Below are 15,417 nucleotides of genomic sequence, written 5' to 3'. Positions count from 1 at the left end.
TGCTAGCAGATTCATTCAACCATGGCCTTCTCCTCTGGTGTTCTTCTTCACCCAGATCCTAAAACAGTAGAAGCAGCAGACCATCAACTGGACCCTCTGAAACTGAGATCCAAAACAAGTCTTTTCTCTGTTAATTGTCTCAGGGATTTTGTCACAGAAATAGATAGCTGACTACCAGATATTATCTTACCTCAGAATGGCTATTATAAAAAAGACAAGAAAAAGGCTGACAAGGATGTAGAGAAAAAGGAATTCTCACACCCTTTTAGTTTGAATACAAATGAGTACATACAATGTGGAGAACAGTTAGATTGAGACTCTGAAAACAGATCAACTATATGAACCAGCTATTCCACGTCTGGGGGTATAGCCAAAGGAAATTCTGTATGCATGTCAGAGACAACTGCATACCTCATATTTGTTGCTATGCTATTCACAGTAGCTGAGATATGGAACCTACCTAGAGATGCCTGTTAAATGGATAAAGAAAATGTGGTGTATATACACAGTGGAATATTATCCAGCTATGAAGCATAATCTTATCCTCTCATTTGCAACAAAATGGATAGGACTAGTAGACATTGTGTGCAATGAAATAAATCAAACACAGACAGGCAAATAAATTCCACATGTTTTCTTACACAGGTGGATGTGAAAAGATAGATTGGAATGCATAAGAGTGATTCCTGAAGGCTATAGAGGTTAGGATGAGAGAGGATGCTCCGAGGGGAGGTAACAGGTACCCAAACACAGTCACACGGAAGTAACAACCTAGTGTTATATATAAAGTAGGGGGACTATACTTCACAATAACCTATCATATATTTTACAAATAATGAGAAGGAAGAGCTCGAAAGCCCTACACACAAAATAATGACGAGGAGATGGAAACATTAATTACTTTGATTTGATCTGTACATATTATATATGCATATCAAAATATCACACTGTAAGCCATAAATATATATAGTATTAGATGTTAATGCAAAAGTTTAAATATTGTTTAAGGAAATGAAAGTGTTAGCTGGTATGGTTTGGCCCATTTTACACCATATGTAAATATATGTATCAAATTATATAGATTTGGATAATTAAATAACATTTTAAGCTGAGTGTGGTGGCACACTCTTGGTCCCAGATCCGTGTGAAACTGAGGAAGAAGGACACTTGATATTGGGATTTGAAGGCCAGTCCAGGTAAAAGAAAAACCCCATCTCAATAATACTAAATTATGATAATAATAGATCAGCCTGTATCTTTATGCGTCAAATTTCTCTTTACATTTATGCATTGTTTTTAAACTTGTAATAACCTAAGAACCTACCAGAATAACCAAAGGAGCTTTAAAAAATAGCAATGGCTAGATTCTGCTTCAAGAACATCTGATGTGACTGGGCTTTGACATCAAGATTTGTAAAAATTCTCCCAGGTAATTCTAACGTGCAATAAAGTATTATAACTGCAGATCTATTCTAAAGTAATCATCAAGTTCCAGGGACTACTGCACTTGGCAGAAAGAACCAAATAAAAATGTACATGCTGATTAGATAAAACATTACATTTAGCTGAAATGTCCTGCTTTGTAGTAAGGAAATGTTGGAAAAAAAAATAAAGATTCCCAGACATGAAAATTATGATTTACCAATCCAAAAATGTATGTGAAGCAAATATATATATATATATTAAATTAACCATTATAGTAATAAATGCAATATAAAATATAAAATTGAATAAATTTTTATTTGACTCCAGGAAACAAATACAGATATGGCTGACATACTTTGAGAATAAACAAAAAGAATGCCATTAACTTACTGCCACATTTGTAATGTTCATATTTACTAGAGCCTAAACGAATATGATTTGGCCTTTTTGGAAGAGTTATGATTCTATTATTAATGTCACTTCGAGAAAATAAATATTTGTTAAGAAAAATAAAAGAACAAAACTCTGGTCCTTTTGCTAGGGAACCACTAAGCTATATAATACTGACAAAGAAATAATAGAACTTTAAAGAAGAATTTCAGGCATAGAAAGGGTTATCCTTTTCCACTAGATTTTAGATTAGAAATAGTTATATATCACTTAATCTTGTGATATCTTAGGAAAAATGCATTCAAATAACAAAACTACAATAAAAATTTCACAAATATTACTGGAAATAAGAGCTTTGTTTTAAAAATTTAGTTACTTTGAGAGTCAGTTTATTTCTGGAAGACTTTCAACTTTTATATGCTGAAAATTTGAGGTTTTAAATTTACTTGTACAATTAAACAATTTAGAATGATCATGAAGACAAGCTTTTTTTCCATAAAAACAGTTGTAACTTTTTCATATTAGAATCTGAGAAAAGAAACTTCAGATAATTTTACTGAATGAAGCTCATAAATAATGTCATTCATTTAGGTTTCTGAAGTACAAGAGAATCATATTCATATCTATAAAGCCTTTTTTTACCTCAAAGTCACACTTAAAGAAATTGATTTAGGATGCCATCATGTGGTGTAATGATTATCTTTAAAAGGAAAATGCATACTAACATAGTGTTTATATCTGTTGTGGTAAGTCATGTCGTGGCTTTCTTTGAAAAAAACTAGTTCTACTTTAGAATTCACTAGAGGAGATATGGTTCAGAGGGGACGCATGTAGTTCTTTCATAACTATATTTTCTTGTCTGCAAAGCTAATAAGGGAAACTCAGTACCATAAAATCAAAACTTTAGAAACAAGGGAATTAAGCTGCCTAATAACCTCTCTGTTAGCAGACTAAAGTGACTCAATGAGGCTATTAGAAATCCTTACGATTTCTATAGAAAGATACAGTGTTTCACTTTATCTCTTTGATTCTAAACAACCTAATTCTAGATCATTCAGGTATACTAAGGAGAGAAAACAGAATAAACAGAATAAATCCATACTTTGATATTGAATTGAAAATTATTTTGTCCTAAATTTTCACGTTCCGTCTGGGTATTTGATGGAAAGGGAAGCAGACAGAAGGACTGGATTCATGGGACCTGGTCATTAACTGTTGAACTGATCAATAGAAAATCAGCTAACTTAATGGGTTGTAGTGTCCTCATCTGTCAAATCAAGAGTTTGGGTTTGCTATGTCTACGATTTCCTTCAAATCAATATACTTCCTATAGTTTTGTTTTCTTTCACACTTAACAAAACCTTATGATCATCACCAACCATAAATGAAACAGAAATAACATATGGGAGAAGTAAAAGGTAGATATTGAGAGTTGACACACACAACTCACAGTGTACAAAGGCAATAAAATTAAATGATACAATGTTTTCTCAACTATATAGACTATATAGATTTCACCAAAAGCAGAGATGGATAATGAAGACCAGGAGATTCTCCGAAACTTTGTGGGGGCAGGAAATGTGAATTAAAGTTGAGCATGGTGGATCATTCCTGAAATCCCAGCCTTCTGGAAACTGAGGCAGGAGAATTTCAAGTATGAGTCTGTTGGAAGCAAAGAGACACCCTGTGAAGGCCCTAAATTCAATACCTGGTGCCATGAGAGATAAAGACCGAGGGAGAGGGAGTGGGAGAAGAGAGGAAGGGAGGGAGGAAAGAGAGAGAGATTTCCATGAAAGTGCATTCTGAGTGAGACAAAATACAAATGAAACAACACACAGTAGAAACAAGTAAATAAATAGAAACTGCCCAATGACCATGTTAGGTATAACCTAAGGCTACTTTAATAGTTAGAAGATTTCACACAAATGTCATATTTTCAGCCTCTCTTGTAAGTGCAGATCTCATAACAATGCTCCATAGCTCACTAACTGACAAAAGCCGGTGACACTGAGCCTTGGTGTCATGCTTTTTCTCCAATCTACCTCATCTCCTACAACTTTCTAATGTTTCTCCAACCTGGCCAGCTTTACATATTTGTTATTTGTCTATGCCTGGAGGCATCAATTTGAATATGTAATGCCTTTATGTAAACTCATATAAGACAAGGTGAAAGGAGCAAGAATAGAAGATAGATAATAAATAATGTTTTCTTTTAGAAATTTTTTAATATCTTGGTTAGCTGGGGATTTAGCTCAGTGGTTTTGCCACCTGCCTTGCAAGCACAAGGTCTGAATTTGTTCCCTGGTACCAGAAAAAAAAAAAAGAAAGAAACATCTTTGTTAAATGTATTCTTAAGTATTGTATTTATTTATTGTAGCTATTGCAAATAGGGGTCTTTTATTTCTTTTTCAGATACATCACTGTTAGTTTATAGGAATACTACTGATTATGTTGATTTTGTATCTTGCAATTTACTGAAATTTCTTTTTAGCTTAAACATTTTTGAGAGTCTTTATGGTTTGTGTATTTAAGATGATGTTGTCTGTCCTCCTTTCCAATGTAGATGCCCTGAATTTCTTTCTCTCACCCAACTGCTCTGGCTGGGAGTTCCAGTTCTGCGTGGAATTAAAGTGGTAAACGTGCCCCCCTTGTCCTTTTCCTCACCGGGATGGAGACCCACTTACTATGATGTTACGTGTGACTTTGTCATACATGGCTTTTATTGTGTAGAGGTACTATATCCCTTCTACACCTAAGTTACTGAGAGTTAATGATGAGAAAACATTGAATTTTGTCAGGTGCTTTTTCTGCATCTTCTGAAATGATCATATGGTTTGTCCTTCATTCTGTTAAGGGAATATGTCACTTTAAAAATTTGTATTATGGGCCCATTCCTTTACACGTGAGCTGAGACCTTCTTAATAACAGTATAGTCTATTTAATACACTGTTAGATTCAATTTGCTAGTGTGTTTGGTAGTGTTGGAAACTTTTGCATCTTTATTCTTTAGGGATATTGGCCTGTAGTTTTCTTTTTGTTGTTCACTTCTTTCTGGTTTTGATATTGGTATAGTATTCATCTTCTAGAATGAAACTGGAAGAATTCTTTCCTCTTTAATCTTCTTGAAAGTATTTGAGAGTTGCTATCAATTTTTAAAAAATTTTTGGTGGAATTTAGCAGTAAAACTGTAAGATCCTGATCTTTTCTCTTAGTGATTTAATGACCTTACTCATCATTGGTTTGGTTTTTCTGGGGTTTTTCACAACTCAATCTTGGTAGATAGTATGTGTCAGGAATTTATTCATTTAATCTAGGTTGTACAATTTGTTGGTATGTAATTGTTCATAATAATCTTTTATAATGCTTTGTATTTTGTAGCTTCAGTTGTAATGTCAGCTTTTATCATCTCTGAATTTCAGTATTAGTTTTGTCTCAGTCTAGCAAAAAGTTTGTTGGATTTGTTTATTGTTTCAAAACCAATTTTTTTTGTTTTTTGTGATTATTTCATGATTTTTCTCTTTATTTTTGCACAGGTCTTTCCACAAATATAGAGTTTAGATTTTTCTTTTTATATAAAACTGTATCTTCTTTATGTTGCACACCCTAACTTTAGAATAAAAAAAATTACAATATACAATATTTAATCCTTCAGTACAATTGGAAAAGGGCCTGGCTTCTGCTGCCTTAGACAGAGGAAGGAAAGGAGGGAGGGAAGGAGGAAGGGGGAGAGAGAGAGAGAGAGAGAGAGAGCGCACTAGACGTCAGCAGAGGGAGCCAGCTAGGACAAGTCCACTGAAGGCTCCTGTAGGATCCATGGGACACTATACAGAGAGCCCATGGTTTCCAGATAGAAATTTTGAATCTACTTCTTCCATGGAAAACACATACACATTACCCTCAGAGTATATATCACCAGGAACAGCAGCACTGGCTCAATTTTGTTTGTTTGTTTTGTTGTTGTTATTGTTGTTTTGTTGTTGCTATTGTTGTTGTTGTTGTTTTTGGTACCAGGGATCGAACTCGGGTCTTTGCACTTGTGAGGCAGGTGGCAGAACCACTGAGCTAAATCCCTGGCCCCTGGCTCAATTTTTGACTTTTAAATTCCATGAGATGCAACATCATGTTATTATTTGAGGTCTTTTCTTTTTAATGTAGTAATTTATGGCTATAAACTTCCCTCTTGTAACTGCTTTTGCTGTATCCCATTGGTTTTGACATGTGCTTCCATTATTGTCTATCTCAAGAGATTTTAAATTTTACTTTTAATTTTTTTCTTGATTCAGTGGTGATTCAGAAATGCACTATTTATAAATTTTAAAAGATAGAAATACATGGGAACATATGTCGTCTTTTAATATTATTAAAACAATCATCCTAAGCAAAGTAGTCTGCATATACAATAAAATCTCTACTAAAAGTCTAATGCTATTCCTTGCATAAATAAAAAATCCTAAAACTTTTATGGAATCATAAAGGACCCTGAGTAGCAAAAGCAACCCTGAGCAAAAAATAGACAAATGACAGCAAAGGTAGAGGCATCACATTACCTAATTTCAAACTTGTCTAGAAGGCTATAGTAACCAAAGCAGCAAGGCACTGGCATACAAATAGATACATAGATCACTGGAATAGAGTAAAGGGCTCAAGAATATACCTTTTCATTTACTACCAACTGATTTTCAGCAAATGTGTCAAGAATATATATTTGAAGAAATGTGTATTCAATAAATGGTTTTGGGAAAACTGGATACCACATACAGAAGAACATTATTAGACACCTTTCACTGTATATAAAAATCAACTCAAACAGACTTACATGTAAGAGCTAACATTATGAAATTACTAGAATAAAACATAAGGGGAATACTTTATGATTTTGGCCCAGACAGGAATTTTTTAGGCCAGAATGCGAAGGGATAAACAAAATAAGCAAAAATAGACAAAGAGGATTCCATCAAAATAAAAAGCTTCTTTCTAGGAAAGAAAATGGCCAACAGAGTGAAAAGACAACTTACACAAGGGGAGATTGCATAAGCAAACTATCTGGCAAAGAGTTAATGTCCAAAATATATAAGGAATTTTATACTGAAAATAAAAGAATAATCAATAAAAGAATGATCAAAAGATGAATAGACATTTCTCAAAAGAAGACATACAGATGGCCAACAACAAATGAGTAACTGCTCAGCATTAGTAATCATCAGGAATACAGAGATCAAAACCTACAGTGAGATAGCATCTACTTTAGAATGGTTATTGCCAAGCAGACAAAAGATGTTGATGGGAAGGTTTAGATAATGAAAAGCTATATATGGAAGTTTATCAAAATATTAAGATTAGAACTACCATATGACCCAGCCATTCCATCACTGGGCATATATCCAAAGAAAATGAATTCATGTGCCAAAGAGATAACTACACTCCCCTATTCATAGAAGCATCATTCACAGTACTCAAATATTGTATCTACTTAAGTGTCTATCAACAAAAGAATGGATAAAGAAAATGTGGTACAAATGAACAATGTAATTCAGCCATTAAAAAGAATGAAATCATGCCTCTTACAAATGACCCTGGAGAACTTTATGTTAAGCAAAATAAGTCAGGCACAGAGAGACAAATGCCTCATTATTTCATTCACATGTTTAATGTGAAAAAGTTGATCATATAGAAGTAGAGAGTATAATGATGGACACTGGAGGCTGTTCTGGGGGATATTTTATAGGGAGGAGGTAAAGAGAGACATTAGAAGTTACATAATTAGAGTTAGAAAGGAGAAATAAATTTAAAAAGATATACTGTATAGCAAGTATTGTTGAAAACTATAAAAAAATGGATGTGTGCTTTTGCAAACAAAAAAGGATAGCTTTTGGGGGGTAATGTATTTGTTAATTAGCTAGATATAATCATTCTATGACATGTGCATATTCCAAAATGTCATATTGTACATGATAAAAATCATACAATTCTATTTGTTGATTTAAAAATGAATGTACACATAAGTAAAAGCAACAAAAGAGTCACTGAAGAGAGTAGGTACTTTTAAGGCTTCAAAGTTTAAATGCATCTACCTTTATCAAACCTGAGTTAGAGACTTGAAATAAACATAGAAAATTAGGTAGTGCAGATGTAAGGGATCACACATCTGGAAGCTTTATACTCCCTGATTATTATATGAACTTCATATTAAAGCAAGAAGAAAACAATAATGCCTATTTTACTCAATAAACTTCTCCCTGTAGCAACATCATTTAACTTAACATAAGAAGAAAGAAGCTGATGATGAAATTGGATTTTAAAAAACTAATTATCTCCTTGAACAGAAGCTGTGCATTGTTAGATCATATAACTTGCTACTCCCTATCTGGCTCTGAATCTTTTAGCTATTTTCACAAGGGAGTCTTAATATATTAAAAAAATCATTTTCCTAGTTCTAGTTCTAGGAATGACAGATCAGCTTAATTTGAATTAGCCTCCCAGAGGTGACAATCATGAGCTCTGGATGAAAAAAAAAAAAAAAAAAAAAAAAAAAAATATATATATATATATATATATATATATATATATATATATATATATATATATATATGCCAACTACTTTAAGCACTTTAAAGCAGCCAAAAGTAGACAGAACTTGAAGGAGATTGAACTCTTGAAAGAATGAGAATGCAACTGGGTAATATAATCTTAAATGTGTCTTCCCTTAAGGGAACTCTCCAGTCTTCCCATACGGATAATGGCTAATAAGCAAAAACCTGCACGCTTATTGCTTCAGGTGTCAGAAGAGGTAGGGTCTTTCTGGGTGGCTGAATATTAACGGAAAAAATCCCAGAAAGGGAGGGTGCCATACAGGCATCTGTATGTGAACCTACTTCAACCAGCTGGGTGATCTATGAACGGTGCAGTTGTGAAAGAGACTCCAACAAGGATAGCAAAAAGTGACAGCTGGAGGCTGAGCAGTTGAACCAAGATTCAAGCTGTGAGCCACTGCAAAAGAGTTTGGAATTTGCTCACTGCCAGTTCTGAGGAGTTTGGCAAAAACTGCTGGTTGGCATTAACTCAACAAGACCACAACTTAAGATAAAGCATATTTTCCAGGACTAAGACATTTCTTCTAAGACTAAGGATAAAAATAAATTGCCTTCTTAGTAAGGTGAGAAGCAAATGTCTACAAGTTAAAGATGATCAGCCAACAATTAAATTAGTGTCTACAACAAAAATCAAAACTCTGTATAGGAAGTTAACAGAATCTGGAGTCTATACAATGTTATTTTCTATTATGTGAAGTGGTAAAATAATAATGAGATTTTGATATGTTGAAGATGCTCCCTGTAGTAAAGTAAAAACCACTAAATATCATGAAATAAAATAGATGTATTTTTAAAAGAAAGGCCAATAAGTGATATAAAATGGAATAGCAAAACATTTCACTAATCCAAAATAAGAAAAAAAGAATAGTAGGGAAAAGAAAATGAAACATATAGGAAACAAATAGAAAAACTGGTAGATTTAAACTCACTGATACTCATTTTTACATTAAATATAAATGGATAAAAGATTCCATTTAAAAGGAAAAATATATCAAACTGGATTTTTAGATAATCCTGGAAAAGCCTGGTGGGGCTCAACAGTAATCTTATATATTAAGGAAGTTGAGACAGGAGGATTGCAGGTTTGAGGCCAGTCTACAGATTTAGCAAGACGCTCTCACAAAATAAAATGTAAAAGGCTAGAAATGTATCTCCCTGTCTCTTTATTCAATCCTCAGCAATATACACACTACACACAAAACACACAGACATCATAATTGTGCCGTCTAGAATATATTTTAAATTGAAAAGCATAGAATAAGTGAAAGTAAAAATGTTGGAAATATATAATGTGAGATAGGGTATATAATTGAGGTATGTGAGGTATTGAGGTATGTGAGGTACAATATATAATTGTGAGAGATATGATTGAAACATGAGGTGAATAACTTTTTAAAAAATTTATTGCAGTAAAGGATACATTGTCATAAATATCCCTGGCCTCCTGTTTTGAAAACATTTATTTCATTGTTCTCAGCACTTTCAAAGCAGTTCTGGAAGTCCTCTTTCATATCTTTAGTTGTGCTGTCCTGGCTGCCTGAATCCATTCAAAATGTTTTCCTTTCATGGTCATTTTGATTTTAAGGAAGAACCAGAAGTCACAGGTTGCCAGATCCAGTGGGAGAGGACCCACTGTAAAGTTTTTATGAGCCTTTATGTTGAATGGCACTCTGCAATAGCAACCACTGTATTTTTTTTTTACCATACTTCATAAAGACCCTCATGAAAGAGAGCTTCCAGAACTACTTGAGAAAGTGGCAAGAGTGATAGGAAAATTGTGTTTGAAGAGGAGAGTTTTTTTGAGGGATAATAATGACAATGCATCTTTTATTATAATAATAAGTCTTTAGTTTCAGTATCTACCCTGTATTTTGATAATACCTTATATGTATTTATGTATAGTGAGAAAGATAAGCACTGAAAAGTTAGTGTGGAAATATTCATATCAGACAAAGTGAATTTTAATACAAGGAAAATTATCAGAAGAGGGATATCACAAAATATTAAAAGTGTCAACTCGGGAAACATTAAAATCATTCATATATGTGTACTTAAGAGATTAAATAAATAGAACACAGTCTATTCAATTCTATAGTCAAATTTACAATTATAATTGGAGATTTTAAAAACATTGTCACTAAGAGAACCAAAAAGTTTAGTAAAGATCAAGAAAATTTCTATGATATCATCAATCACTTTGACCTTGCTTGCCATAAGAGTACTATACACAATTGTACAATGCATGCTTTTTCATGAGTATCTTGAGCATTCACTAACATAGATCAAATGCTAGATAATACAAATGCACTGTAAATTTTATTAAAAATTGAGACTTTACAAAGTTTGACTTCTGGAAAGAAGGGAATTAAATTTGATATGAGCATAATGATAGCCATAAGTTCCACAAATACTGGGAAATTAAACTGCTTACTTCTAAATAACTGTGGGTCAAAGACAAATTCACAAGGATATCCAGAAAATAAAATATTTTGTGTTGAGTTATAATATAAATATAAAATTTCAAAGCAGAGCTTAGAAGAAAGTTTATAACATTTTATAATTTGGAGGACATAATTTTAAAAAGAAAAACAATTTAAAAATCAATATTCTGGGCCGGGGATTTAGCTCAGTGGTTCTGCCGCCTGCCTTGCAAGCGCAAGGACCCGAATTCGATCTCTGATACCAAAAAAAAAAAAAATCAATATTCTATATTCTCACTTTGAGAAGCTAGATGCCAGGGATGTAGCTCAGCATGCCCGCCTGGCAAGTGTGAGATAAAAAAAAAAGAAGAAGCTAGAAAAGATAGAAAGAAGAAATAAAAGAGAAGAAAAGAATAAAGTAAATGTAAATGAAGAAAAGAAAATACATAATAGGCAACAACATAAAAAAATAAACCTGTCAAAATACGAGATATAAAATGATGTGGGTTTTTTCCAAAGCATTCTTCATCTACTTTTTATAAATATAAATTTTACTACTAGAATAATATTATCCCTGATACACTACAAAAATATTTCCATTAAAGAAACTGATATTCTTTCCATTTTTTCCTGGGCTCTAGCAAAACATAAAAGTATAATAACTGATAGAAGCAGCAGTTTTACCTACCTACACTGAAACAGAAAAGGACAATATGTGCCTTTTGTTATACTAAGCTTTACCAAATAAAAATGCTGAAAAATCACTTGAGCTAAAAATAAAGCATAACCCAATGCATTAAACTTTTTGAATATAAAACATTGATGATTAATCTATTAATTAGCTTCTGCTTATAGAGGAATTGCAAAAGAAAAGTAGATTATAAATATTAATTTGTCTTACTAGAATTAACAATTATACTTTATCCTTGTGATGATGTTACATAACCCTTGAGAGAATTGTAATGATATTTTCAGTATAATCAAGGTTTAAAACTTTTGAGTGCTAACATTAAAAATTTACAGGAAGACTTTTAATGGAACCAATTTATTTGGGAAAGGTTGGTATAGCCCTCAAATGAATTCAGCCTAAGTGACCATTTTAAAAGTTCTCATACTAGACATTTTTTTAAGGAAAGAAGAAAGGGCTTGAGGGTCCCAAATAGCCCCATATGAATTAGCTATGTTCCAGGCATTTCCTCATTAAAATTCATTTCATAGGTTAAGTAGCTTATGGGCTCTCAAAAGTACTACTTAAATAGTTAAGTAACTATTGAAAGAAAAATCCTTTAAGGCATTGTAAACGAACACCTCAAAAATTGTGTGAAGCTACAAAAGTGTAAAAGAGGTGATTTGTAGAAAACAAATACCACCAGAGGTGGAAGAGAACTCTCCCATATTTAATTAATTTGCTGAGGTCCAATCTGTTTTGAGCATCATGTAGGAACGTAAAATTTTGTTTAGTTTTGTAGTGTTTTATTAGAGCTGTATTGAATCTTTCTACAGTGAGCACAATAATCTGAAAAGCCAAAGTGTAAAAGTGTATATAACGAAAAATAAATTTTAAGGTTAAGGTTAACCACTATCAACACAGGAATTTTTCTTTGTTTATTTTTGTTGATTTTGTGATAATAAGTAAAAAAGATGACTCCCACAGAAATCTATAGATTTATTGTTACTATTCAGATTGTAATATCATTATTATATAAACATAAATAACTACTGGGATCTAATTTTTCCTGAGATATTTGATTTTTTTGTGTGGGGGGGGTGGCTTTGTTTTTTTATTTTTTTTATTTTTTTGGTACTGGGGATTGAACTTGGGTCCTTGGGCTTGCAAGGCAGGTGGCAGAACCACTGAGCTAAATCCCCAGCCCTTGGATTTGTTTTTTAAATAAACACTACATTTCTTCCTAAAAAAGAAAATATATATATATATATATATTCTTTTTAAAATAAATTAAATACCTCCAAATACCTACATTAACAGAAATACTTAAAATTAAAGACCAACCTTAAAAATCTGACTTTTAAGGATTATTGTAATTTAGAAATGTTGGTGTCATTTCATAATTGTTCTCTAACTTTCTTATTACTTCAATGAATTGGTCAAATGTTGCCCTCATCAGGCCAGAAATGGTTTACCAATGAATTTCTGTAGTTCCTAGCAGCTGAAATTATGGCTGAATCAAACAAACCGAAATTTCTGTCACTGACTGAGAAACACACATTCTGGCAAAGACATTTTCAACAGACAATTAGGATAAACCTCAGAAATTTTCAAACCGAGTTTTAAATCTTGAAAGGGAGATAAAGGAATAACAGGAATATTAATTTAATTCAGCCATCACTTTCAAACCATAATCCTTTCTCTTTTAAAGATAAATTGGCTTTTGTCACTCCCCTGGTTAAAACATTCCAAGGATTTCTCTTTGGCCTCACAATAAAACTGGACCTCATTTTGAACATAGGAGTTCTGCGTTGTCTGGCTTAAGCGACAGCCTCACCTCCCTCGCGTCTCCCTCACTCTCTGTTCCCCAGGCATGCAGACCTCTTTCCTGACCACACGTGGTGGCTCCTTCCTTTTTCCAGTCCTCGTACACATTGATAACTTGCCCATTCCCTCTGCCTACTTCCTTCTCCTCTAGTAGGACTCCACCTAAAAACACTTCAAAGAGATCTGTCCTGGACATCTAAAAATAGAATTTTATTCCTTTTATTCTGATCATTTCTTTAGTTTTACTCATAAGACTGAGAGCAATCTGTAATTACTGCAATTGCTTACTGATTTTTCATCTAATTTAGATTAGAAACTATGCGAAGTTGAACAGCATATTATAAATTATGTGGAACTGCTCGTCACTCCGTCTCTGGTGCTTCACGTGATGAATGACCTACACTAGATATTTCACTTATGTTTAGTTTTCTATTGTTTTTAAGCATATTTCAAAAGTTTAACAAGCATACTTTAATGGCTAGACTGTGCTGCCTCAAATGTCAATTTGTTTTCTTCCCTTTTTAATCAGGTGGAAAGAGTGGGATTAGTGAAACATGGCAGGATTTTAGACATATCTGGAGGGTAAAGACTACAGCACTGTACAATAGGTTGAGCATGTGACATGAGTGAAATAGAGTCAGAGATTATTTCAGTTTCTGAATTAATGGAAGAATACATTTTCTCTTTACTAAAACATAATGAGGTGAGCATATCTGACTAAGAGGACAATGGGCTCAGTGTGGGAAGTGTTAAATTTGAAGTAGTTATATGTTCATTTAAATAAAAATAAAATGTAGGGGTTGCACACCTGAGTATAAAAGAAAAAAAATCAGGCTGGTAAACAACCACTAGAGAGCAACATAAAAATGTTTATCATAGCAAACCTTACTAGGTGGATTAGGCGAATGATTAACTCCACTTTTCACCTACACATTTCACCTATGTTCATTCAGAGACTTATCTGCTCACTTTTGCCGAAACTGAGATTCTGTGGGATTAATTTAGTTAATATCTCTGTTCTCCATGAGTGAGTTATCCTAGCTCTTTAATATAGGACCAGCCTTAAATTTTGCTGCTGAATTCACAACAAATGTTTCTCCTTCACCTCTTTTTCTGTTTTTAAAACATTCATCTTAGTGTTTGACAAATGACTGAGCATCAGATGGAGCTGTGTGACTTTTCTACAGAAAAATTATGCCCTTGATTTTTCTGTGTCTAAGAATCTGACCCTTAAAATTATACGAGAACATGGGATAATTGATCCTTTACATGTGTCTCTGTTTCTTTTCTTCTCTCTGTTTGTACTTTGCAAGTCTAATAATCTATTCCTTGCCAGTTTATTGGCCCAATTCGATCAAGGAAATTTATAAGCATGGCATAGGATGCCAGTGTGTAGCTTTAAAAGATAATACTTGTAAAAAAAAAAAAAGATAATACTTGTTTGGTTTTAGATATAATGATCACTTTAGATAATGCTATTTTAAATACTGTAGGGTTTTATACTAGTTTTCATCTTAAATATGGGCATTTTAGAATACTCTGTTGAAACTTTCCTTTCAGATGTATAGTTATAGAATAAGCAATAAATCAATAATAGAACATGTTTGAGCACAGCTGCTTGAGCAGAGGGAAGTGGATTCCTTGTCCATTTTAAATGTTGGTCTTTCCAAAAGAGGGGCTAATGCTGGGGTAGAGGAGGGAAGAGCTGGATCACTGAAGATAGTACAAAAATTACCTATATAAGTCAGGGTTCTGCAAAGAAAGAAAAATACGTATGTGTGTGTTTAAAATAAGGAATTGCTTCAAATGGTTATGGAGATTAACAAGTCTCAAGGTATGCCCTTGAAAACTAGAGATCCAAGCATGCTAAAGCATAATTCTACTTCTAGACCAAAGCCCCAGAAATAAGTTCTAAGCTGCAAGCCTCTTCTTTTTTTTTCTTGCTTTGTAATCAATATATTGAGGAGACATTCGTACATCTCAATAAGTGCTTAAATTCTGACATCCAGATTTAAGCATGTAAACATATGATGACTTTTAAACATACAAGTAAAGCTATTAATCATAATTTGCTACACTATCAACATTAAATTACAGT

At 33.1% G+C, this 15,417-nt stretch overlaps 1 protein-coding gene across 10 annotated transcripts in view; it reads right to left on the bottom strand.

Moving 5' to 3' along the window:
• Positions 1-15,417, bottom strand: part of Tmem232 (transmembrane protein 232) — a 275,760-nt gene that overhangs the window by 95,416 nt on the left and 164,927 nt on the right. Inside the window, exon 15 of one of the 10 annotated variants that reach the window (XM_087180876.1) lies at positions 1,683-3,477. The exons of the other annotated variants lie outside the window; for them this stretch is intronic. Within the exon in view, the coding sequence (XP_087037002.1) occupies positions 3,330-3,477 (148 nt within the window). The 3' untranslated portion in view covers positions 1,683-3,329. Of the gene's footprint in view, positions 1-1,682; positions 3,478-15,417 lie in introns of those variants that run through there. 10 annotated transcript variants of the gene reach the window in all.

The sequence above is a fragment of the Heterocephalus glaber genome, unplaced genomic scaffold (assembly GCF_053883595.1).
Source record: "Heterocephalus glaber isolate CG9 unplaced genomic scaffold, H.glaber_assembly_v1.0 deba00001465, whole genome shotgun sequence".
NCBI classification, from domain to species: domain Eukaryota; kingdom Metazoa; phylum Chordata; class Mammalia; order Rodentia; family Bathyergidae; genus Heterocephalus; species Heterocephalus glaber.
This window is presented reverse-complemented; position numbering and strand designations above follow the sequence as displayed.